Below are 27,692 nucleotides of genomic sequence, written 5' to 3' on the forward strand. Positions count from 1 at the left end.
TAATAATAACACTTAAGTCTTCTTCTTCTTCTGCTCTGTTAAGGGGTTGCCACAGCAGATCATCTGCCTCCATCTCACCCTATCCCTAGCATCGTCCTCTATGAGCCCATCCCTGCATGTCCTACTTGATTATGCCCATGAATCATTACTGTGGTCTTCCTCTTTTCTTCCTGCCTGGCAGCTCCATATTCAGGATCCTTTGTCCAGTGTATTCACTATCCATCCTTAGCACATGTCCAAACATGCAAAACATCTCATCTTGGCCTCCTGACCCTTGTCTCCAAACCACTTAACCTGAGCTGACTCCCTAATGTGTTCATTTCTATTCGTGTCCATCCTGGTCATTCCCATTGGAAATCTGTCTCCAAACCTTACATCTTATCAAGTCTCACTACCAACTTTTAAACCTTGCTTTACACTCTTGGTGCTGTCCTTTTGTCATAAATCACTTCTGCCACTCATCTCCACCCATTCCACCTTGCCTAGAGATGCTTCTTCACCTGTCTCGTGCACTTACTTGGATGGTTGATCCCAAATATTTACCTCATCTAATTTCCCATACGCCTTGCATGTTGAACTTTCTTCTCTTTCTTCTCCCTCTGATTCGCACACATGCATTTTGTCTTTTGTCTACTGACTTTCATTGGTCCTCCCTTCAGTGCAAATCTCCACTTCTCACTTAAGTCAAAACTGCAATAAGGAAAAACAAAAGTGTATCATATGTTACTGGGTTGTTAGTGTTGCATTAATGGTAAGTAATTAAGTAGGGAGTACATTACTGATGATAATGACTGGGGATAAAGTAATTTAAAATACTTTACATATGCTGAATTTGGAAATTAAAAAAAGAACTCACTATATGTCTCAATACAAACTCCTAATCTAAAAAGAAATTTACATCTTTCGACCGCAGTAAGAAAGAAAGTATAATTTTTTCCCCCGAGTACCGCCTTACAACAAATATATAAAGTAGGAAGAAAAGTAGTTAATAGTAGTAGTTAGTAGTTAATGTACGTATGCATTAAACACAAAGCTACTTTCTGGATTTCTGTATTCGTTTTTTATAGGTAATTCTTATTTGGCATTTATTTACATCTTGTTCTCCCTAACTGTTACACTAAGGTGATGTGGTAATCCAAAAATACAAAAGCTGACCCTCTTCCGCTCTGAAGACCGCACTTCACACTGAAGTGCGTGCATGTGACTGACTGACTGTCACATGACGGATCGTGACGCTGTGTTGTAGTCAGTCAGCTGTTCATTCATATAGCTCAGAAGCTGGGTAAGAAATTTAACCGAGTTTATACTCTGTTGTTCGTTGACGCATCGATTAAGTTTTTAGCGGGCAAAAAGTGTGTTTCTGAATCTTGCTTCCGGTGTAGCTGTTATAATGTGGGCTTTTTACAGAATTGCTTTGAAGCTATATTAGCACAGCTAGCTTATCTTAGCATTCTTAGCTTGTTTTGCAATCGGTTAGCTCTGAGCTAACGATGTTTGCGTCGCCTTTGACGTTAATAAATGACATATTTGTTTGTACAAACCGTGTTAGGCTACAGTTTAGGCACAGCTTGGTGCCAAAAGCTATGTCATAAGTTGTTTTATCACAGCTCTCAGGAAGACAAATGTATGACTTGATGTGACATTGGGCAAGCTAGTTGCCTAGCTTGACCTGCTGCTGCTGGTTTTGTTTTTCCGTTTAGCCATTTAAATTAAAACAATAAAACTGCACGAAAACGTTTAATATATCCACACACGAAGAAAGAATAACGCTATAAAATAGCTTTCGCCCTCGCTTAAGAGCTTTATAAATAGATATCGAGCCCTGTTAGCTATTACAGCATCTTAACTGAGTATTAACAAGTACAGCATAAACCCAGGCGTTGTAGTTTCTGTTCTTGGTTCTCCAACTTTCCAGCTTGTAGGTAAGAAAGGGGGGAGGGGGGGTGTCACTGTACTGAATTTGAATCTGTTTCTCATAAGGTGGTGCTGGATCTCTATCCGGACATATACTGTAAGGGATTTAATACAACATGGATATTCGCGGGGCTGTGGACGCTGCGGTCCCAACCAACATCATTGCTGCAAAAGCAGCTGAGGTTCGGGCCAATCAGGTCAACTGGCAGTCCTACCTTCAGTAAGTTCATATTACAACGGTACTTCATGGTAATATACACATGTAAAATAATGTAATTCAAGACAACAGTTCTGTCAGGAATTCTTCTTTTACAAATCGCATGCAATTTGGATTTTCGGAGACACTGTAAATCATAATTTTGTTTGACTATATGTGTATCTTCTTTCGAGCTATGGTATCTGCATTGTAGTGGGCTAAATTATATTGGAAGGCGTGTCTTGTATTTTGTTCTCACCAATTACATATATTTCTCTGCTCTTTCATTGTCACCACATCCAAAGGTTTTCTTTCTTTGCTGTTTGTTTATAATTTTTATTTTTATTTTTTTGCATTAATGGAAAATCTATGCTGTAAGTAGGGTACATCGTGACTGTAAACCCCTCTGAAACCCTTAAATGTAATGTTATTCAGTTGTAACCTGACATAACCTTGCATGTCATATTAATGCAGCCCGCAAACACTGGGATTGGCCTGTTCAGTAACTGACACAGATAGACAACCATTCATGATCACATTCACACATACAGACAATTTAGAATCACCAAGTAACCTAACCCCCTGCGTGTCTTTGAACAGTGAAAGAAAGATTACCTGGAGTGAGCCCACACAGAGATGGGGAGAGCATTCACTCCACACAGAAAGGCCCCAGATTGAATTTGAACCCTGTTGCCTCAGCTTTGAGACAGTGGGTAACCATGTTCTAAATCGGAAACAAAAATAACCCACTTTCATGGTAGCTATCAGTAGACTGCAGGTTTTTCACGTGTAAGTTTAGCTTCCTGGTCTCATCTTCTCCAGTTGTCGATATTGCTTTGTGGCCCCCACATATCTGAAATTAAATCTAGGTTTCTGTTTTTGTTGTTGTTGTGTATGTTGCCTGAGAGTTAGTGTGTCAAAATCTTATTAAGCTGAGCTGTCACTTCATGAATATTTATTTTTTTCTGCATACTTTAATGGTCTTAGTGCTGGCTACGTCCTGTAATCTAAAATAGCTAAGCTCCTTTTCTTGGACTGAGATTCATTGTCTTGAGTGATACTTCCTTTTTTAACAAGCATGTGTTAGTAAAGAAGGGATGATTTGTGACTCATAAAAAAATCTTCAGATTTAATTCAGCTTTGAATAAGTGTGGTCACACTATTGGCATGTTTGTTTGTTTTTTGTTTTGTTCTGTTTTTACAACATCTACCGTTACAGAACCTGCTGTGCTTTGTCTTGACTAGGAAATGTGGTATATTGTGGTCAGTTGACATTATTGTTTACGTTGCCCCTTGCAATTCAAAGGATCATGTTAGTGACTGAGCAAATCCCAATCCTCCAGTGAGTGTCTTTGTTTGAGTGTAGCAAATCATTGCACACATTACAGTACCAAGTAATTAAAAAGGTATTTAGAATTAAAAATTAGTGCTGTCAGCGTTAATCTTGTTAAAATGACGTTAACGCCATAACCGCATTAACACGGCAAATCTCAGTTAGCAATCGCCCCGTGCCTAGGGGCTGCACAGTGTTAGCGCAGTTAGCATAACGGAGATTTGCTGCGTTAATGTGGTTATGGCGTTAACGTCATTTTAACGAGATTAACGTTGACAGCGCTAATTAAAATATAACTTTCAAGATAAATATCATAAATTATTTCAAAACACAAATGCTAGAACTTAAAAAATCCACAAAAAGTCCACAAATCTCAGGCTCAGTGGGAGAACGTTCCAGAGTCTGGGGCAACTGTTGCAAAAGGTCTTGTCTCCTTTAATTTTCAGCCTTGTGTGATGCACAGCCAGCGGGCCCTGATCATATGACCTTAGGGACCTGCTGGGGTGGTATGGATGTAAACGTTCATTGATGTACACTGCTGCCTGTCCATGCAGAGCTCTAAAAGTCAGAGCAGGAATATTAAAGTAGACTCTAAAGTTAATGTGAAGCCAGTGCAGTGGAATCAGTAATGGTTTTACATGTGAGCGCTTAGAATAAAACAATTAGAATTAAATAATAGATTACAGTAGTCCAGATTTGATGATATAAAGGCATTTTGGCTAGGGATGGGTACCGGTGTCCGGTGCCATGATGGCACCGGTTCTGACATAAACGGTAGTAACCAGACCGAAAAGCAGCGCACATTTCGGTGCTTTATTTCGGTGCTTTTTTTTCCTGAGCTGTGATACACTTTAGATTCTAGCCAATCATTTTACGTTTCCGAGGATCGTAGGCGGGGCCAGGTACGTACGTTCTGTTAGAGCAGAGCTACAGATTAAAAATGTCCAAGGCGAAGCGGTCAAAAGTCTGGCTGTACTTCATAGCAAAATATGCAAACTCAGCAGCCTGCAACAAGTGCTTTAAGCTGATACTGTCAAAGGAGGTAACACCTCAAATCCGATGAAACACCTGGCGACGCGTAGCGTTTTTTTTTAAAGCCCAGAAATGCGCCGTATTTGATAGCTTGCTGCGAGACCTCACACCGAGCACATCTACTGCGGGTGGGTTGCCTGTTATGCAACATCCCCCAAAAACACGAAGAGGAGAGTCCTGGCCCCTAGCCCTGCCAGTGTAGCAGAAATGATGACGGATGATGGTGGCAGCAGCAGCCGTTCTTTTCTGCGTGAGTAGCTAATTTACGTTGAGTAGGCTAACCACGTTATTACATTAATGCATGTAAGGTGAACTAGCAAACATCATCATAGCTACATGCGGCTGTCCTCTTGTTTGATGGCAGATACTCCCTTCACCCTGGCTAAAAAGGCTAAAATGACCAAAGAAAAAGTGGAAAACAGTTAAACATGAGAGGTTTAGGACAAAGTTTGTGTTTTTTCCATTGTTTAAGCACTGCTTCCAGCCAAGAGTGATACCATATATGCCCCATAGCTGCAGAAAAGGCTAACATTGTTATATTTTTACAAAAAACAGCTGAACATGAGAGGTTTTTGGACCAATTTTGTGTTCTCCATTCTTTAAGCACCGGTTTGAGCACCGTTTGAGCACCGGCACCGTTTCAAAAGTACCGATTTGGCACCGGTATCGGATAAAACCTAAATGATACCCATCCCTAATTTTGGCAATATTTCTTAACTGGTAAAACCAAGAGCAAACCAGAGGTATAATTTGAGCATCCAGAGTGAAAGTTGAGTCAAAAGTTATAGGTTGTGTTATCAGGTTCCTGATAGAAGATATAGAAAGAGGACCTAGAATTTCCATTACTTTAGTCTCAAATCTCAGAGGCGCAAACAAGGATTTTTTATTATTAAGTTGGAGAATATTGTCAGCCATCCAACTTTTAATAGAGTCTAAGCCCCCATGCGTGATCTGAATCTTAGAAACTTCTTGGGGATAAAAAGAAATACTGAAAACATATGTGTGTAGCAGTGATAAGAAAAGTCCTTAAAGAAAAGTCCTTAAAAGTGCTCAAAATGTGCTGAAGAGGGAGCAGATATAACAGAAACAATAAGGAGAAGAGCTGTTTCGGTGGAATGAGCTCTACAAAAGCCAGACTGCAAATTATTAGGAGTACTGCATTTGTCCAATTTTAGCTTTGTATTAATGTGGAAATCATGTCATGATTTTTTTAGGAGTCAAATGATCTCAACAGAGGACTGTGAATTCATCAAGAAGTTTGAGGTGGCCAGCTCTGATCAGAAACAAGTCATTCTGACCAATGAGGGGCATCAGGTATAGAGTCCTTTTCTACTGTCTGTTCATTTTATGTGCTTCATCAGTGTTAACATTCAGGGAATTCACACCACCTCTTTTAGATGTTTTCAGCCTTATAGATTAAGCAAAAACCAGTCACAGTGAGGAGTCTTAGTTATGCCATTTCAGATAAATGAGGGCATTACATCAAAACAATGAACATTAATCATCTCCCTTCATAAGCAGTTGGACAGCTGAACACTGTGCTAATTTAGCATTTACCGTGCAATCTTGAAAGTTTTTTGTAGCATTTCATAGTTGTGCAATTTTACTGAAGTTACATGTCTTTTTTTAATCACTGTTGATGTGACAACTTCCTGTTTTTAAAAAAAAAAAAAAAAAAAAAAAAATTTCTGCCTGTGTCCATCACTAACAAGACAGCACCAGCTCTTGTGTTTGCTTGTGTTGTTCTGTTATCTGTAAGATCGCAGCTTGCTGTGAATTGAATTCCTACCAATCTATTTCAGACACACTGCTTTGCATTATGTTTACCTGAGCTTGAATCTCTTCAGAGGTTCAGTGCAGAATTTTTAAAATACATATGTGCTTTTTTTCTGTTTTTGCCCAGTGTGCAAAGACCTTTCTAAACCTGATGGCTCACATCTCCAAAGAGCAGACGGTCCAGTACATCCTGACTCTGATTGATGACACCTTGCAGGTACACAGACAGAACCACTGACCTGGGACAAATGGAATATGCATGTACAAACCTACTATCTATATATATGTAAACAAAGATACTGAGATTCATGCTCTTTATATAGAGGGTGTGAATGGTTCACAGGTCACATTGCTTTACCCTCACATAGACAGACTTGTGATTTAGGTTTTCGAAGCACTCTTAGCTAAGTTTCTAGAAAAGCTAAAATAAAACTATTAAAGGTCCCCCTTGTGCTTGGATTATAGAATCAACTCAAGCGTGGGTTAGTAATTATTGAAAACGAAAACAGAGATTTACATCTTTAAACACACAAGTGGTATATTTGGAGGCTTGGCTGATGAGAGTTGTGATTGAAATCTCAGGGGTTCTGCAGCATTCCTGGAAAATAGGTGTCTAATACTAAAATCTCAGCAGCTACAGCGATAACTGGAGAAAACTGATTAAACCTTTAATAATGGCATTAGCCATCGGGACAATCACGTTTCTATTAACATTAGATAATTTTCTTCAAAATATTGTGTTCCTATAAAATAGATTGTCTGTCAGGCAGTCAGTTGTTTAGTATTCATGTGCACAACCCAAGAGCTCATCCAATTAAGTTTTATTTTTATTGTCTCGCAGGAGAACCATCAGAGGGTGAACATCTTCTTCGACTATGCCAAAAAGACAAAAAACACCGCCTGGTCCTACTTCCTTCCAATGCTGAATCGTCAGGATCTCTTTACTGTCCACATGGTGAGTTAGAAACAGAACAAGTCACATCCAGACAATTTTTGTAAATTGTGCATGTGTTCACAGTGGACGGTGGCCCAGGCGGAAAAACATTTGTGGTCTTGGAAAGCAGGATCATAGTGTACTTAATAGAATACTCTAAATTAGCTGGTATATTCTATTATATTTTTAGAGCCATACATTTTTCATAGATGTCTCTGTTTCTAATCATGGCAAGGCATCAATAATTCCTCACAAAGCAACCTTCCACGTTTTCCTTAAAAACAGGCAATTAAATGTAATGACTTCTCGCTGCCACTCTTTTCTAATAAAGAATGGCCACCTAATGACAAACTGAGTACTATGATAGGGCAAAGCTTAATTAAGAATACCAGCCAGATGGCATCCAGCAGGTGGGCTTAATGTGACCCCAAGTCTATGACACAGCACTTAACTCAATCAAACTGTCATGCTGAGTCTTGTTTTTAAATTACAGGCTTGACGTTTCTCTCCTGGCCAAGAGGAAATTGGAGAACTGAAATTGTTTCTGTCTCATCACAGAACACTTACCAAGCTGAAATTGTTTATGAGTCAGTAGCTGTGGCCTCAATCATTGTAAAATGGTAAATGGCCTGTATTTGTATAGCGCTTTATTAGTCCCTAAGGACCCCAAAGCGCTATAGCCTGATTGTTTGAACTCCATCAGCTATATATATATATATATATATATATATATATATATATATATATATATATATATATATATATATATATATATATATATATATATATATATATATATATATATATATATATATGTATGTATGTATATGTATGTATATATAGTGCTTTTCTATTCTTACAGCCTATTTGCTTTAGACGACACACTGCATTTTTAGAAAATGCATTCATACAGTGCTTTATTCTGTGCATTCTATCCATCTCACACAGCCAATTTAGAGTAACCAATGAACCTAATATATAAGTCTTAGAACTGTTAGAGGAAGCTGGAGTACCTGCAGAAAACTCGTATGCACAGGAAAAACATGCAGACTCAGAGAATATGTAAACTCCCATAGAGAATGCTGTGGATAATATTAAGCTTATTTCCTTTGCTTCCTTATCTTAATACTTGAAAGGTAAAAAACACCTCAAAATACAGGGAGTGCAGAATTATTAGGCAAATGAGTATTTTGTCCACATCATCCTCTTCATGCATGTTGTCTTACTCCAAGCTGTATAGGCTCGAAAGCCTACTACCAATTAAGCATATTAGGTGATGTGCATCTCTGTAATGAGAAGGGGTGTGGTCTAATGACATCAACACCCTATATCAGGTGTGCATAATTATTAGGCAACGTCCTTTCCTTTGGCAAAATGGGTCAAAAGAAGGACTTGACAGGCTCAGAAAAGTCAAAAATAGTGAGATATCTTGCAGAGGGATGCAGCAGTCTCAAAATTGCAAAGCTTCTGAAGCGTGATCATCGAACAATCAAGCGTTTCATTCAAAATAGTCAACAGGGTCGCAAGAAGCGTGTGGAAAAACCAAGGCACAAAATAACTGCCCATGAACTGAGAGAAGTCAAGCGTGCAGCTGCCAAGATGCCACTTGCCACCAGTTTGGCCATATTTCAGAGCTGCAACATGACTGGAGTGCCCAAAAGCACAAGGTGTGCAATACTCAGAGACATGGCCAAGGTAAGAAAGGCTGAAAGACGACCACCACTGAACAAGACACACAAGCTGAAACATCAAGACTGGGCCAAGAAATATCTCAAGACTGGTTTTTCTAAGGTTTTATGGACTGATGAAATGAGAGTGAGTCTTGATGGGCCAGATGGATGGGCCCGTGGCTGGATTGGTAAAGGGCAGAGAGCTCCAGTCCAACTCAGACGCCAGCAAGGTGGAGGTGGAGTACTGGTTTGGGCTGGTATCATCAAAGATGAGCTTGTGGGGCCTTTTCGGGTTGAGGATGGAGTCAAGCTCAACTCCCAGTCCTACTGCCAGTTTCTGGAAGACACCTTCTTCAAGCAGTGGTACAGGAAGAAGTCTGCATCCTTCAAGAAAAACATGATTTTCATGCAGGACAATGCTCCATCACACGCGTCCAAGTACTCCACAGCGTGGCTGGCAAGAAGGGGTATAAAAGAAGAAAAACTAATGACATGGCCACCTTGTTCACCTGATCTGAACCCCATTGAGAACCTGTGGTCCATCATCAAATGTGAGATTTACAAGGAGGGAAAACAGTACACCTCTCTGAACAGTGTCTGGGAGGCTGTGGTTGCTGCTGCACACAATGTTGATGGTGAACAGATCAAAACACTGACAGAATCCATGGATGGCAGGCTTTTGAGTGTCCTTGCAAAGAAAGGTGGCTATATTGGTCGCTGATTTGTTTTTGTTTTGTTTTTGAATGTCAGAAATGTATATTTGTGAATGTGGAGATGTTATATTGGTTTCACTGGTAAAAATAAATAATTGAAATGGGTATATATTTGTTTTTTGTTGAGTTGCCTAATAATTATGCACAGTAATAGTCACCTGCACACACAGATATCCCCCTAAAATAGCTAAAACTAAAAACAAACTAAAAACTACTTCCAAAAACATTCAGCTTTGATATTAATGAGTTTTTTGGGTTCATTGAGAACATGGTTGTTGTTCAATAATAAAATTATTCCTCAAAAATACAACTTGCCTAATAATTCTGCACTCCCTGTATATTGGTATGACAGTAATATAACAAATAGCATATTTTACATTACATACACCGTGATCTGTCAGTACTTTATATTTTATTGAGGATTTTCTGTAAATTTCTGTTGCTAGCAGACAATATGGATGTAAAATATCCTCCTTCATTTAATAGGCGGCGAGGATCATCGCTAAGCTGGCTGCCTGGGGCCGCGATCTGATGGAAGGAAGTGATCTGAACTACTACTTCAACTGGATCAAGAGTCAACTCAGCTCACAGGTAAATGAAGCGTAATTGTTTGCAAAAAATATAATGTTAAAATAGTTTCTAAATCTGAGTTTTAAAGCTGTTTTTAAGGTCACATAGATTGTGATTAACTGCTTGTGGAGAAAGAACCTTTAAGCATTTAATTTTTGTGCTACACTATTGTACAGTTAATTGTCTCTTTGTTGCGTGTATGTATAATTGCTGGTATTGGTAGTAGTATATATAGTAAGGTTGCTTGATGTTTAAAGTTAAGAAACACCATGAACGTGACTAAAACAGTACATTTATTCTCATTAACATTCATTTTCACTATGAATATTGCAAGATCATTTAAATCATTGCACAAATTACATTTCATAATGCTGGTTAGTAAAGATCCATTTCATTTGCACTCTTCGATTTGGTTCAGTTTGAACATTAGTGTTCAAATCAATTTTTGGAGCTGCATGAAATGGTTCCAACTTTTTTTTTCCTGAATCATTTCATGGGTTATTAACATCTCAGATATTGGCTCTCAGCTTCTCGAGACACTGGGCTCCTCTTTCACCGGTGGGGTTTAATTTACTCCCTTTTTCCAGAGTGTAACTCTCTAAAAAGCCAAGGTAATTCATAATTTCCACCTATTCATTTTGTCAGCATTTTATTCAGGTTTTGGGCTCACAGTGGAAGCCTTGTTTGAAATATAATGTATTCATATTGGGTTTGAACAGGCTTGTCAGACCTTGAGATTTTTCCATTGACAGATGCTCTGTAGGTGCTAGCGATGCTTTGGCAGATGTATGCAATAAAGAGTAGGCTGATAAAACGACATCTAGTTTCTCCATTGTATGCCAGTATTTCCAGCATAGCCCCAAAGTTGTCTTCAGATTTTATAGATATCCAACTTTTGACAACAGCATGGTTTTGTGACTGTTCTTATTTTTAACACTTTCTGTCTTTGCAAGTTTTTTTTAAACTGCTTCCTGAAATTGCATTTGATGTTCCTTTCCCCCTCAGCACCCAGGCAACCAATCAGTGAGCACCTGCTGTCCCTGAATTACATACCGTGTAGAGTCCACTGCCTCTGTACCTTGGCTTGAAGTGAATCCCTTTGAACAATTTTGCACCTCTTTCTTTTGTTTATTTCTCATTAGAATCTACACGGTACAGGTCCTGAAACAAGCATTGGAGCAGGAACTATTTCTCCCAGTGAAGTGAGTATGAGTGAAGTGCAGCTTCAACCATCCTGGCGCTTCCCATACAAAGAGTTTAAAGAAACCAAAATGCTGGGTTTGTGCAAGCTGGCATCTGTCAGCTGTCACTGGACTTTCACATCTTTTCTCTCCTCCCCGTTTCTGCCCCATCTTCTTCCTGCATTCAAGATCTTCATTATTAATTCCAGATGGTTGGAGAAATGAGTCAGCTGATGAGACGCTTTTAGAAAGAATTCTCCATTTAGACGGCATGGTGTTTGCTGCCACTGTTTGTTTTTAACTGTTTAATTGAAAATTGCATGCTGTAAGCTAGTTCTCTTTAAAACAGAAAGCGCATGACAAACATCTTTCCCTGAACATTGAAATAAAAAAGGAAAAATATAAAAAGCATTTGCACAGCAGCAGCATCCTACCATTTTATATCTCATATCTTTAATACAATACAGTGGGGCAAAAAAGTATTTAGTCAGCCACCGATTGTGCAAGTTCCCCCACTTAAAATGATGACAGAGGTCAGTAATTTGCACCAGAGGTACACTTCAACTGTGAGAGACAGAATGTGGAAAAAAAAATCCATGAATCCACATGGTAGGATTTGTAAAGAATTTATTCATAAATTAGGGTGGAAAATAAGTATTTGGTCACCTCAAACAAGGAAAATCTCTGGCTCTCACAGACCTGTAACGTCTTCTGTAAGAAGCTTTTCTGTCCCCCACTCGTTACCTGTATGAATGGCACCTGTTTGAACTCATCATCTGTATAAAAGACACCTGTCCACAGCCTCAAACAGTCAGACTCCAAACTCCGCCATGGCCAAGACCAAAGAGCTTTCGAAGGACACCAGGAAAAGTATTGTAGACCTGCACCAGACTGGGAAGAGTGAATCTACAATAGGCAAGCAGCTTGGTGTGAAAAAATCAACTGTGGGAGCAATCATCAGAAAATGGAAGACATACAAGACCACTGATAATCTCCCTCGATCTGGGGCTCCACGCAAGATCTCATCCCGTGGGGTCAAAATAAGATAAGATAAGATAACCTTTATTAGTCCCACACGTGGGAAATTTGTTTTGTCACAGCAGGAAGTGGACAGTGCAAAAGTTATGAGGCAAAAATTAGAATACAATAAGAATAAATACAGTACACAACTGTACAGAATAGAATAAAATAAAATACTATATACAGTAGAATAAAATAAAATAAATATACAATAAGATAAAAATAGAATACAAATACAAATACTATATACAACTGAGTAAAAATACAACGATGACAGAAAGGATTATTGCACGCAAAATGATCATGAGAACGGTGAGCAAAGATCCCAGAACCACACGGGGGGACGTGGTGAATGACCTACAGAGAGCTGGGACCAAAGTAACAAAGGTCACCATCAGTAACACACTACAACGGCAGGGAATCAAATCCCGCAGTGCCAGACGTGTTCCGCTGCTGAAGCCAGTGCATGTCCAGGCCCGTCTGAAGTTTGCCAGAGAGCACATGGATGATACAGCAGAGGATTGGGAGAATGTCATGTGGTCAGATGAAACCAAAGTAGAACTTTTTGGTATAAACTCAACTCGTCGTGTTTGGAGGAAGAAGAATACTGAGTTGCATCCCAAAAACACCATACCTACTGTGAAGCATGGGGGTGGAAACATCATGCTATGGGGCTGTTTTTCTGCCAAGGGGACAGGACGACTGATCCGTGTTAAGGACAGAATGAATGGGGCCATGTATTGTGAGATTTTGAGCCAAAACCTCCTTCCATCAGTGAGAACTTTGAAGATGAAACGAGGCTGGGTCTTCCAACATGACAATGATCCAAAACACACCGCCCGGGCAACAAAGGAGTGGCTCCGTAAGAAGCATTTTAAAGTCCTGGAGTGGCCTAGCCAGTCTCCAGACCTCAACCCCATAGAAAATCTGTGGCGGGAGTTGAAAGTCCGTGTTGCTCGGCGACAGCCTCAAAACATCACTGCTCTCGAGAAGATCTGCATGGAGGAATGGGCCAAAATACCAGCTACTGTGTGTGCAAACCTGGTAAAGACCTATAGTAAACGTTTGACCTCTGTTATTGCCAACAAAGGTTATGTTACAAAGTATTGAGTTGTATTTTTGTTATTGACCAAATACTTATTTTCCACCCTGATTTACGAATAAATTCTTTACAAATCCTACCATGTGGATTCATGGATTTTTTTTTTTCACATTCTGTCTCTCACAGTTGAAGTGTACCTCTGGTGCAAATTACTGACCTCTGTCATCATTTTAGGTGGGGGAACTTGCACAATCGGTGGCTGACTAAATACTTTTTTGCCCCACTGTATATAATTACTCTGATAAGTATGCTCAGAAATATGTACATGGCTATCTAACAATTGATCGTCATCTTTTCTCTGCATTTTCAGCCAGGTAACCCCCGCTCCTTCTCTCTTCACTGCTGCCTGTTTCTCTCGCTGGACTTCTTTGCTTCTACCCAACCTCTTTAAAATAACAGATTAATGTGATCAGTTCTCTCCTCTCAGCTTCTTCCACTCTAATCTCAATTTACATTATTCTGCTTAGGTGTGATGAGCGTTTTCCCTCCTGCTGCTCTGTATTGTACTGTTGGTGTGTGATCTAGCATGTGTTGATGGACTCATATGAAAAGACTGCATGTGCGATGCCTGGGGTTTGAAAGGTGACTGTAATGCAAAGTTTGGAGTGTTTTGTTTTTTTTTTTTTGTTTTTTTTCTCAATGTGCTGTCCCTGATCATCAACTTCTTCATGTTTCAGAGCTGCACTAAATGTGTTTGACTTTCTAACATTTTGGTTTTTTTTTTTCTCCTGGTTTCACTGCTAAGGCTTTAGTTCATGTTTAAGTAAATGTTTGCCACTGTCTTTTGCAGAGCTCTCAGTATGTCCAGTGTGTAGCTGGGTGCCTCCAGCTGATGCTGAGGATCAATGAGTATAGGTTTGCCTGGGTGGAGGCTGATGGAGTTAACTGGTGAGTGAAGCATGTATTAAGGTTGACTTAAACATTGGTTAAGCTGCTGAAATAGCCCTTGGAATCAATATGAATACAGTTCCTGATTTATCATGGGTTTGCTTATGCTTAGGATTCTTGTAAATACATTAGTTAGATTGAAAAGAATCACTGAAAGGAAGAATAATGACAGTGACAGTCACATCATGTAAAGTAGTATTGTAGAGTGTCTCTGTCAGGATGTCATGACACAGTGCTGCTGCTGCTAAAGCATCGTAACTTTGTTTGCTCTTTTCAAAAATATAGTTTTAATCTCAGCTGTCCTCCTGATTCATACATGTCTGCTCTGCTTTTCCTTGAGTCACCAGTGATCATCTTGCTTCTGCTGTACTGTGAGACTTAAATATCTTGTAAAGACTAAGAGCTTATGGAAAAGGTTGTTCTTTAAAGTTGCTAAAAAATATTTAAAAATTGAGTAATGATGGATAGTTGGCACAGACATATTTTGATAAAGGCTCTGTACCATGGGAATTTTTTTTATAATGGCATAATTGTTTTTGAAGTTCCCATTTCACTTCAGTTTCCTGTATGCGATAATCGAGGTTTGGTTCCTGATTGAGTCGATTAGTAGAACCTCTCTGGTCTTCTAAATGTCTTTTTCTCTGTTAGGCAATTAATGATATAAACATGTGAAAAGGTTGTGCAGCAGCTGGTTTATTGTTTGTTTGTTTTCACACTACTTTTCTTCCGATCAAGTAAGTTTCAAAAACCACTGAAAGATAAAAAATCAGGAAATAGAGCTCAAGATAACAGCATCACAATGCCCGTTTTGGCTGACAACAAGCCACATCTCTAGGTGAATAAAAGGAGAAGCAGAAAATTCACCTATTTGAAGGAGCAGGAGCCATGAAATTTTGACATTTTACTGGCTTTTCAGCTATATTTCTATATCCACTTCATCCACTGTTTCAATGTAAAATTATTCTCTTGATAGGACTCTTTGCCTGTCTGATGGTTGGATAAGCTAATAACCTAACAGCCAGTCACAGTAGGGCAAACCTCTGACTTACCTTTTACCCAAACATAAGTAAGGCTGTAGTATAAAGCCTGGCTGTTAATCATCTGCATTTGACTTAATTTATATAAGAGACACACTATAAGGTGAAAAATTTAGTCCAGACAGCACAAAGCAGTATGAAAAATTAACTACTGACTCTATACCAAGTTTATATTTTGTTTAAAAAAGATCTGATGTAGCTTTTGGTGCTGCTGTGAAGAAGGTGCAATCTCTGCCCTGACGAAAATAAATGAAACTTGATATGTAAACAAAACAAAATTCAGAGCCACACAATTTCACATGTACTTTTAACCATATTCGTCATATTTGTTACAAATTAGTCTGTAACTGACCAAAAATAAGCAAAGTGCTGAAGAGTCCCCCTCAGATATTACTGTACAATTGCCATTCAAACAATCGAGAACTTTGCAGGTTCATGCTTACTAAAACTGAGTGAGACAGAACATGAAAGGTTCAAAATTTAATGTAAAAATTATGCATGATTTACCATCATCTTTCACCAATGCCTCATTGCTTAATCTGTATCACATAATTATCGCACATCTGTGAGATCCACATCTCTGCATTTTACAGCTATTTCTGCAAATGTATGACACTCTGTCTACTTGTAATCATTAGTACCATACTCTCCATTTGAACAACTCTTCTGTTATTTAAAGACTGAACATCTCATTCTCAGCCATCATCACAGATAATGGAAGAGCAGCGTGTAGGGACACAGCTGTGAAAGCTCTCCTATTAGTAAACAGCTAGCAGTGATAAACGTTGGTCTTTTTCCCTTTTCACTTTTTTTGATCCATTTTACTTTTTATTTATTTATATTGTTTTTCTGCTTAAGCATCACAGCAGTGCTGAGCAACAAGTGTGGCTTCCAGCTCCAGTACCAGATGATCTTCTGTGTTTGGCTCCTGGCCTTCAGTCCTCAGCTCTGTGAACAGTTGAGACGTTACAACGTAGTGCCTGCCCTGTCCGACATCCTCCAGGAGTCTGTCAAGGAGAAGGTCACCCGAATCATTCTGGCTGCCTTCAGGGTTGGTGGAGAATTTTTCACTCATTGTATGTTTCCCACTGATACAACTGCATCTGCATTTTCTCTGTGCTTTGTCTTTGTCCTTTGTCCTCTGTTTTGGGGAAAACCTAGAGCTATCAAGTATGTGGAGTGGCTACAATTAGTTAGAATATATTAAATAACAATGCATCACAGTGAAAGGGTTCTCTTGTGGTGATCACAAACCCAAACAGAAATATAAATCTGCAGCTTTTCCCAATTTTAATGTTTGGTCGATTCTCACCCGTCTCACCCTGTCACCCTGTTACAGCTGACTGCTGTTTGTCAGGAAACAAAACAAAGCACTTTAGCCTACATGATAAACACCAAACAGCAACTAGCTGGAAAGCGTAGTGGAGTGTGTAGCAGCTGAAGACACATATACTTTCCTCAAGTCAGTGGAGACCTAAAACAGAACTAAAAGGCTGGACTACAGGTTCATCAGGTGGCCTGAAACATGACTGTGTAACTGTTGGATGAGTAAATGGAAAAGCGTTTGTTAACACATAGTTCTTACCAGCACTTTAATTCTGATATAGAGCATGCGTTTTCTCAGACTCTGGCACAGCATATTTGCATCTAATTGGATTCTGCTCTTTATCAAAGAAGAGGAAACGAAAATGGCAACTCTAAATCAACAGATGGGGCTGCCTATAAAGAAGCAGGGCCATAAATGATACATAAATGCAATTTATGACTATGCTCCCCTTTCAGCTCCCTGCTGTGATTGTTCAAAACATCTACTGAATATTTAATGTAGTCCTAAGAGCTGTGTTCTGGACTTTGTTGTTTTTTGTTTATGCCAGGTAATGAAATCCCTATAGTGTGCTACTGACAAAACTGAATTAATGGCATAGGCCTCATTTTTTAGCTAATGTTAATGTAATTTTTAACTGCACAGAGTTAATAATTCTGACAGGGTACCAGTGCAAGTCTGGAACATATAGGAAATGCACTCAGTGGAGTAGCTTTCAGGTCTTCATCAAGCTCGCTACTGTTCTTGGGAAAAGTATAGAAATAATTACGTAGTCCTGAATGATTACACATATTATGCAGATGATTTGTTTTTTCTGTAAAAGACAGACAGCATACTAATGACACAGACTGTAAGGATCCTCTGCTTAACACATTAGTATAACTGATAGCCTGCAGTACCTGACCACCCTCAGCACACATCATCTTGAATACTAAACAAAAAATCTTTTCTACTCTGTGAAATGTCTAAAGGGAAATATGGATCTTTAAATAAAACTTTTCAGTGATAGCGTTGCTTTCATTTTTTTCAACCCAGACAGCTTCAGTGACCTTGCTCAGAGCACAATGGTGTTATAAATGGCATTGATTACATGATTGAAACATGAGCTCAGAGCTGATTTTAGAACCTAAAGTTGAGGAAGGTATTCACTGATGTCATTGTAATCTGAGTCAGTATTACAATGTTTTTATTGTTTTATTTTTTTTTTTCATTTATGCTGAAAGAAACTTATTTGACACCAAATTTATGTCCTGTTTTATGCGTGCTCTCAATCGCTGCATCTGTTTCTGGTTTTAATTTCAGCCCACAGCTTTTTCATCACACTCCTGCCAGTAGAGATGTCACATGAAGGTTTTGGTAAATGCACCCGTGAAAGATAGGGGCTTTGTTTTCTTCATTGGAACTTCACTACATTACACTTAATTAAAAGCAGTGGTGCATGGATACATCTTTACGTTAAGCGGGTTTTCTTATGAGTGTGTCAACTTGCTGTATGGTGTGTGCGTTTGAGAGCTACAAGACATTGTTTTTCACCAACAAATGGGGTATTTCTTTGTTGACACCCAGGGGTTCTGGGTGTCAACAAGGGGAAGGCTGAGATTATTTTGAGATTATTTTACAAAAATATTCAGCGCTTTTCTGCATGTTGCTATTTGTCCCAAATGTCCTAATTATGCAAATGATTCTGCTCACCACATGGGATGAGGAAAGTGACTTATTATCCAGACCATCTGGAAGTCCTTGAACACATCCTCAAAGGCAGAACTGCTGCGTTTGTGATGTTTTAGCATTAGTTTAACTGTGACTCTAAAACTTTTGTTTTGACTACTCTGTTAAGGCCTAAAAATGTTGAACCTTCTTGTAGCCACAACTCCTTAGGTGGTAACTAGGCTCTAAATATTTGGAGTGACTTGACTGTTTGATCTTTGTGAAGACATTGCAGGTTACTCTTAAAAGACATTTGTGATATATTAGTCACATTTGCTGGTGCCAGAAAAGATGGTGCCAGCAGAACACATGGCAAGGTGTCTGTCAGTTTTTGTCTTGATTAATGTTAGTTCTCTTCCTTTCTATAATATCTCTAAATGTCTTAGTACTACGTGTGTGATCACCAGTTGCCTTTAGAGATCAAAGCATCTTATGGTCTAGTTCTGAAACAAACTGCGCAAGGACAAGCTTTACCACCTTTTGACATACCTGTGCCAACTCCCTAATGCCACACCCTGGAAGAAGCTCCCAAGGAAACAGGGAAAACGGGCTGGTACACTCATCAGAGTCGGGGCTTACCTCTGTGCTTCTCATGCAACTACAGGACCAGTGGAGTACACCTTTAGATGGATCCTGCATGTTGTCCCTGGAGATCCCATAACATTGGATCAGCTTCTTCTGGTTCCCTGTTTTCCTAAGCGGCCTCGGTCCTGTGGATGTAGCATGGATCTCACAAATCTTTGCAGCCTTGCCTATGCTTGTGCTTCAGATGTCAAAATCTGCACTCTTCAAATAGCTTTATTAAATAATAGATCACCATCAAACAAGACATTTGTATTAAGCAACTTCTTAATGACAAAGTCTCAGCAGCTTGGTTTTCTGTTTTTGACAGAAACTGTGGTGAGTCTGTAGCTTTTTCTGAACTTCTTCCTCCAGACTTCACATTCTTCAGCCTCCCTTGGACCTCGGGTATGGGTGGAGGTATATGTACAGTGTTCAACATCCGTTTTCGTTGCCACCAAACACTCAAACAAACATCAATCATGTCTGCTGTGAGTCTAAACCTCTGGTCAAGGACATTCTAAATGTTCTGGACTCTTTTAACCTGACACAGTGGGTCACTGGCCCCCCTCATAAAAAAGGTCACACACTGGACTTAGTGCTATCACAGAGGTTTGGTGTGTACATGACAGAAATATCTGAATTGTGTCTCTCTGGTCATTTTCCTGCGATATTCACTATAACGTTGCGCTGCTCTTTAGATAAGTCATGCACTCTAGCACATAAAAGACAAGCGCGCAATCATCTAATAGCCCCTCAATCTAGTATCACATTTCTTCATTATAGGATAATAAATTCAGTCTGTGAAAGTGTCGAGGACAATTCTGATAGTTTTAATTCCACCTGCACTGATATCTTGGACTTAGTCGCACCACTCAGGACTAAGCGCTCTAAGCCATTTTCAGAACCCTGTTTGAATGAATATACACACACCCTTAGACATAAATGCAGCCGTGCTGAGAGGAGATGGGAAAACAATAGGTCGTATGTTTCTTTACAGGTATTTAAGGACGGTATCTCTGTTTACCAAGAGTGTTTACAGTAAAGTGTTTACTGTAAACACTCTAAATACTAATTCTATAGTTTTAGTGTCTACTTTTTAATGTTTTTAATCATATTATTAGTCCATGTAATAATTTGGTGCTGTACCTTCACCAAGTATGTATGATGATTTTTAGGCAATTTTGAGCGACACAGTTTCAGCTATTAGGCCCCCTCTCATCACCCACCGCCTCAGACCCCTGTGTGCTCAGCTTTATACAGAGATTAATTAACACTTCTTTTATTACAGGCTGTGTCCCATCATGTTTTAAATGGGCTCTTTTTAAAATCCTCTTCTTAAAAAAAACACATACTGGACCCAGCTGCTCAGGCTAATTACAGGTCCATTTCAAAGCTTCCCTTTCTTTCAAAAGTTTTAGAGAAAGTGGTCTACTCATAGTCTGAAAAGTTTCAGTCTGGTTTTAAGTCACTACATAGCACTGAGACAGCACGTTTAAGGGGTTTTAATTATATTCTTTTAACTCTGGATTCTGGCAGCCCTGCTACCCTGTTGTTGTTGGGCCTTACAGCAGCCTTCGACATGGTTAACCATGATATCCTCCTATCACACTGTAGCCTGAAAGAATCTGTTCTTCAGTGGTTTTGATCTCACTGATCTAGGAGGACCTTTTATGTAACATGGCCCCCTACAGCTTGAACATAGCCCCTCTTTATTATGGTGTACCTCAAGGCCCAATTTTAGATCCAGCCTTGTTTGCACTGTATATGTTGACACTGGGGTCTATTTTTTCACGGTATAGCCTTTCATTTCCGTGTTTTGCAGATGACTTGCAGATCTGTTGCCTTTAAAAGCAGGGATAGACTCATTTCAGCTGTTATTGTGTTGCCTTTTGAGATGTTAAACAGTGGATGTCCTTAAATTTTTTAAACCTAAATGAATGTTTGGCAACTCTGTTACTTTATCCACTCATTGTAAGACAAATGTTAAACCCATGCCGTGTACCTTGATGGTTCGTTTAAATTGTGTAGGCAGGTGAGTGCACCAATATAGCTTTTTCCATCTGAGACAGCTAGCCAAGGTAACACCTTCCAGCTAATGCCTTTGAACACATTATTCATCTCTTCATTACTTGCAGATTGGACGTCTACAACTCTCTTTATTTCAGTTTGTACCAGTCGCCTCCAGCTCATCTGCCTCTTTACACTGGCTTCCTGTTACTTATATGATCTGATTTAAAATTTTACCTTTTGTTTTTAAATCATTAAATGGGCGAGTCTATTCTTACCCATCTTAGCTCCTATCTATTCATGCTCCAGAAAGAACCATGAGGTCTAGTTCAAAACTAATGTTATCATTCCAAGGCTTAAACTTAAGTCTCGCAGTGACAGTGCCTTCTCTGTGGCAGGTCCCACACTCTGGAATAGTCTGCTGCTATATATTAAAGCTGCACAAATGCTGGAACTTTTTTAATAGTGAAGACACTAGACACTTGTTTTAACAGCCTCAGTCATTGTTGTTCTTAGTTTTTTTGTTTTTGTTTTTTTCTTATTGTATTGTTCTTTCTTCTTCATATTTTTATTTTTATTGTCATTGTTGTGCATTTTCCTTGTTTAGTTGCTTTTTAGTTTGTAAAGCACTTCGGAAGCTGTTGGAAATATTCGATATAAATACATTTGACTTTGACCTTGACCTAGTCATAGCTTTTCCCTAAGTGTTAGCTGTAGGGGCCAATCAAGGTATGGAGTGATTTCTTCTATCTCAGTTCCAGTGCAGAAGCCACTTCTCTTTTGAGTCACTCCAAGTGTTGCCACCACAATTTTCTCTCCATTAAAGCCTGAGGCCAGGCTCCGAGAACTTTGTCCGCAGATTTTACGTCAGAAATAGCTTTTATAATACTTGAACATTGTGTTCTTGTTGCTGGGCAACTCTACTTTTCTTTCTCTTCACACTCACTCACAACACCTGAATTTGAATCCTAGTTAAGGATGGGTATTATGAAATGTTACGATACTACAATGAGAAATACATGAAAATATAGAAAACAAATCAACTGCAAAATGGACCTGAATAAAATGACCAAACACGCACAACCGATTTCTCAAATATCAGTCTAGTCATCACAGTGATTCAGTCATAAAATCATGATGAACACATAAATAAATGCATAATGATGCTGCAGAGGTCTCCTGCTCATTGATTTCTGTATTGTGATTTAAAACAAAGGAATATTACAGCAACACAGTATAGATCGTATAGCAACATTTCTGACAGTAACAGTGTATATTTATAAATAAATTCTCATCTTTCATAAGTTGTTACAGGCAAAAACAAAAAAGGTGCAACAGGCAGATGTTTGAGGTTTAGCTCAATAAATTACTTAAACAGTTCATCATGAATGTTGAGTATTTTTTTTTTTTCATTGACTAAAAGTTAAGTATGATTTATTAGCCTGTTCGTTCATTGAGTCATTTCTGCTTTCTGATTCAGACCTCAGCTAAGTTTCTCATCAATTAGCGAATTAATAATGATCTTTTCTTTGACAGAATCTCCTGGAGAAATCGGTGGAGAGGGAGACTCGTCAGGAGTATGCACTAGCTATGATTCAGTGCAAGGTGCTGAAGCAGCTCGAGAACCTTGAGCAGCAGAAATATGATGATGAGGACATCACTGAGGACATTAAGTTCCTGCTTGAAAGGCTCGGAGAGAGTGTGCAGGATCTCAGGTACCTAATTAAGATTATTTATGAATAACATGTATTCATAGTTAGTTTACTAAACCATTATTTCTTTAAAAAATGGAGCTTGAATAAAAAGTCAAGTGTCTTTGTGCAATCCTTTTCATACAGCTACCATTAACATGTCCATATGATATTTCTGTACTTTAACTGTGCAGCGCAAATCATTCTTCTTCACATCATCAGTTAAAGTAGTTTTTGTTTTTGTCTGAGGTAATGATGTTTATTTTTGATCAACAGCTCATTTGATGAGTACAGCTCTGAACTCAAGTCTGGCCGCTTGGAGTGGAGTCCTGTACACAAGTCAGAGAAGTTCTGGCGTGAGAACGCTGTCCGCCTGAACGAGAAGAACTATGAGCTCCTCAAGTAAGCTGAAGCATCTGCTGTCATGAGATTACTCATTTTCTCCATTGCCTTTTAAAACATGATTTATTATTACCTTGACACTTCAGTAAGAGCAGAAGGACAAAGCTTCTCAAAGTGCACCTTGTTCCGATATTGAAGGGCACAAAGACTGTGATTTGTCACTTCTTATCTACTTTCGCCACAAGAGGATGTATATGTATACACATATATATACACACACACACACACACACACACACACACACACACACATATATATATATATATATATATATATATATATATATATATATATATATATATATATATATATATATATATATATATATATATATATATATATATATATATATACACACACACACACACACATACAACACTTGGACAGCATGCAGCCTTTCATGGCGTGACTAGATGCTGCTATGGAAAAATCCAGTTTTATACTTGACTCACAATCAGTTCTTTCGAGATACCTTCCCAATGCCTTACTTTTATCAGCTATGAGTTACACTCCCAACATCATGTGTCTGTGTTTCTGATCTAAGGACTCAGATCGCCAGAGATAAAACATCCGTTGGTGTGTGTGTGTTCTTCATTATTCGGGTCACACACTGTTGTGCTATTGACATTCTGTAAAAATCCTCATTGTCTCATCGCTGTCCCCTCTCTGTAATCAGCTCAGCCATCACCTCGGCTTAAATTAGCCTTCTGTTTTTTTAGTATTTACCCTTAAATCTCACGAAGGCTTTATTCCATGTTGAAGAAGCCACTTTTTCACTGCATGCCTTACATCTAATATCCTTGGCTTCAGAGTTTAGTGTTTGGGATTTCCAGTTTTAAAGTAGCACTAACCTTGGCTTAGTGAGAATAAGAGCGTTTCTACTTAGAAAACTGCTTTAAAGAAAGTAATCTCAGCTCTTATATTTTTCTTGAAGCTTTCTCAGAAAAATCTTTGCCTAGAAGCGTCTTTAAAGATATGTGATTGAGATCAGTAAGAATTAAGTGATTGAATCTTTTTTATGCAAACAGACCTCTGCATTTTAATGTTTTATTTTCACTGTGTTTCTTTGAAAGGATTTTGACGAGGCTGTTGGAAGTGTCCGATGATCCTCAGGTTATAGCAGTGGCAGCTCATGACATTGGAGAGTATGTGCGGCATTATCCACGTGGTAAAAGGTGAGATGTTAAGCATAAATACTATTAGATATTCACTAAAATCTATTAAAGATTTTTTTTGAAGATCACCTCCCACACACCCTGCCTCAAATGACAGCCCATCGTTGTAACGGAGTTGTTTTATGCTGGCTTTGCCTAGCACAGTTTGCCCTTGACACCAGATTTTTGGCAGTGGTAATCATTTAAGGCTTTGTGTGTTTCTCGTTTTATACAGTCACATCTAATCTGACTGCTCCATGCAGATTGTGCCAGTCGGGTGTTACGTAGTAATGTTCTGTTCATCTGTTTGTTGTTTAATGGTCACTGGCAAACATCTCATTACAGCCATCTCACCTGCCAGTAATATTATTTAACATACTTCAGTGATACTTAAATAGTCTTTTTTTTTTTTTTTTTTAATAAATCAAATCTACTCAAACTTAAAGGTACCCAAAATGTGTCAATTGTGACTAACAATTTATGCCAAACCAAAGTAAGTTTGGAGAGATTGAGGTAAGTGCTGGAGGAAGGAAGCAAAGTGAGCAGAGGCAAGAAAGAATATGTTTGTGGATGAGAGGGAGATAGGTGAAACAGTAAGGATAGCAAATATTAGTTATATGAGTTCAAATAGAGACAAGTCTGGCTGGACTTGACGAGGTTCAGTCACTATCTTTCCTGGCACAAACACAGTGTGAGGCATGATTTGTGAAAAAAGAGTGAAAGGGAAAGTTTACAATATGTTATTGTCACCTGCTACTATGGTTTGGAGACTAGGGCACTGACAAAAAGACAGGAGGCTGAGCTTGAGGTGGCAGATGTTTGGATTGTCATTGGGAATGAGCAGAATGTCAGGATTAGATGTGAGTATATCAGAGGGAGAGCTCAGGGTGGGTAGTTTGGTGGAGATCCCGAACAGAACTCAGACAGTTGGTTTAATGTGGAGCAGCAGAAGCTCTACCTGACTAGCAGAACTCCTCATTTAATCACAAGTCAGCACAGGCCTAAACAACCAAAATAGTTTATTTACCCAATTTATGTGCCTTGTTGAATTTAAGTGCCATTTGAGAGGATGATTCAGTGGGGGAATTTGATCCAGGGTCTTCAGTATGAACCCAGTGATCCTCTAACAAAGTGAACTTCAGGGTCAGTGCTGTGAAGACAAACTGGCAGTTCAGTAATATATATACACTGCAATTCATTCAGAATATCATGCACCTGGATGGAATAAGTTCACCCAATGGAAATGCGTAATAGTATCAGTGCTGGCACCTACTTTTTCTTTGATCAAACCTTTTGCGTTAATATTACAAGCATTACATCTGGTTTCCTTTTCACTGTGTTTTATCCTTTCACAAAGGCCAGTGACCCTGTATTAGATACACAGAAAATTTCACCAAGGCTGGATTAGATTACATGATGGCTCACTGAATGACCTAAAATACGAAAATAGTACCTGTTTACTGTGTATAAAACCTCTGTCCCATTATTCCCTATAACACTCCCATTTCAGAGTAATTGAGCAGCTCGGTGGAAAACAGCTTGTGATGAATCATATGCACCATGAGGACCAGCTAGTCCGGTACAACGCCCTGTTGGCTGTGCAGAAGCTGATGGTCCACAACTGGTATGAGCACTTTTTATAGCTTCTGTTTGATGTAAAGCATTAGCTGAACTTTCCTGACATGAAAAAAAACCAATCAGCTACAGCTACACGCTAGTGATTAAAGACCATGCACACCCTCATGCATATTATGATTTACTCTGGCTGATTAGACATCCGCTAAGGTTAACGTGAGCGGAGATTGGTTGGAAATGACACAAGGTCAGTGAACAGTCATACTGATGAGAATGCTGAAGATGCAAAAATGATCAGAAAGAGGCAAATTAGTTGTTGACCTAAAACAATCTAAAAAAGTTAGTCATGTAAGACTATATTGGATGGTCAATGAAAATTTCATTTTTGAGCATTTAGTCATCATAGCTAGGGAGATTGATATGTTTTGCTTATTTAAACTTTATTTAAACCCATAATTAAAATAATGTAGATGTAAAGCCAATAATGGAAAATGTGAGTTAGCACAAGTGTGATGTATACACTGAAAATCACATTTTTACACATTGTATCTGTGTCCTGCATGCAGCATCTTGAATAAAAATGTTTAAATATGGTTAGATTTTGTAACTTTCATTTAAGGAGGAAGAGGCCATGCAATCTCTCAAATTTGCCTCAGACATATGAGAGAAAAAAAGCACTTTTATATCCTAAAACGTGACTGGAGAGGCGTTTTTAGGATTCTGCCTTTGTGCGTTTGATGTGCTGTTGGCTAATCAGGCTAATGCAGGGTGAGAGCCGGTTGTCTGAATTTTTGTTTACATTTACTTGAATTATGGTCGGAACGTGTCCTCACTGGCCTGAAAGCAAGTGTAATGAGGCAAAATAACTGTGTGGACAGCAGGGCTGCGCTGGGGTCAGATCAAGATGTGCATGACTTAGGTTCAAAATATTGACAGACTAGGATGTTCCACAAAATGTCAAATGTGCTGGGCTGTATGTTTCTCATGTCACGAATTTACCCAGAGTGAACTTTACATAGTGTCTTTCCTCTGCTTCTCAGTCTTACAGAAAATAACTTGAATGATCTTATTTGCCAAAAGTAGATTGATTTAGATGATTGTTCACACTATTTTGCAACTTGTGGCTGGCATAAATGTGTTCAAGTAAATTTCAGCTGGTAATTACAGCATCAAGAAAGATCAGTTAGAAAATGCTACAGTGGTGCTATGGCACCTTAATTTAGTGTATCATGTACATATCTATCATTCATATTCTTAACCTGCAGACTGAGATTGCAGCAACCTTTTAGGGGGATCACAACCCCACTTGTGCATCATGGATTGAATACACTTGTGTCTGATACAGACTGTAAGATGATAACACCCACTGAATTGTTGGCTACAGCATTTGGCTGCAATTACTCTGCTCTTTTCTTCCATATCTCATTATCAGTTGCACAGTTATAATTACCACTAACAGCTGGATTAAAATATTATGCAAACAAGCTTCTGCTGCTTCTCTGTTGAAATTCCAAATATTTTGTTTGACACTTCCATCTGCTGGGGTTCATGCCCACCTTTGGAGTTCTCACACTTTGTGATGCATATTTATCTTCATAGCCAAAATTTGCAAACTGTATGGCTAACTTTTGTCTTTTTTTTTTTTTTATTCTTAGGCTCTTTAGACCCATTGCAAGCACCATTATAAACTCGTCATGCTTGATTTTACTTAGGTTAAGTCACCACTAGCAACATTTTCCGGACATCCACTTCACCTCCCCGTCTTTGTGTGTGTCTTCTGTGTACTGGATTTCTTGGAAACAATAAAAATGAAAGCCAACTAGCATTAAGTGGGAATATGTTTGTTTTTGCTGCCACTATCTAAAACACACACTTTCAGTTTCCTGAGCAACTCTGGATGGA

General features: G+C 38.8%; 1 protein-coding gene across 2 annotated transcripts in view; it reads left to right on the forward strand.

Annotated features, from left to right (window-relative positions):
• The first annotated feature begins 1,179 nt into the window (after positions 1-1,179).
• Positions 1,180-27,692, forward strand: part of atp6v1h (ATPase H+ transporting V1 subunit H) — a 33,818-nt gene continuing 7,305 nt past the window's right edge. Inside the window, exons 1-13 of one of the 2 annotated variants that reach the window (XM_080861862.1) lie at positions 1,180-1,282; positions 1,981-2,134; positions 5,690-5,789; positions 6,379-6,468; positions 7,093-7,206; positions 10,055-10,159; positions 11,281-11,340; positions 14,232-14,329; positions 16,225-16,417; positions 22,505-22,683; positions 22,936-23,061; positions 24,135-24,236; positions 25,726-25,839. In XM_080861862.1, coding sequence (XP_080717988.1) covers positions 2,031-2,134; positions 5,690-5,789; positions 6,379-6,468; positions 7,093-7,206; positions 10,055-10,159; positions 11,281-11,340; positions 14,232-14,329; positions 16,225-16,417; positions 22,505-22,683; positions 22,936-23,061; positions 24,135-24,236; positions 25,726-25,839 — 1,385 coding nt within the window. In that variant the 5' untranslated portion in view covers positions 1,180-1,282; positions 1,981-2,030. The remainder of the gene's footprint in view (positions 1,283-1,980; positions 2,135-5,689; positions 5,790-6,378; positions 6,469-7,092; positions 7,207-10,054; positions 10,160-11,280; positions 11,341-14,231; positions 14,330-16,224; positions 16,418-22,504; positions 22,684-22,935; positions 23,062-24,134; positions 24,237-25,725; positions 25,840-27,692) is intronic. The other variant, XM_080861863.1, reaches the window with a different exon arrangement.

The sequence above is a fragment of the Rhamphochromis sp. 'chilingali' genome (genome assembly GCF_963969265.1).
Source record: "Rhamphochromis sp. 'chilingali' genome assembly, chromosome: 16".
In the NCBI taxonomy this organism is placed as follows: domain Eukaryota; kingdom Metazoa; phylum Chordata; class Actinopteri; order Cichliformes; family Cichlidae; genus Rhamphochromis; species Rhamphochromis sp. 'chilingali'.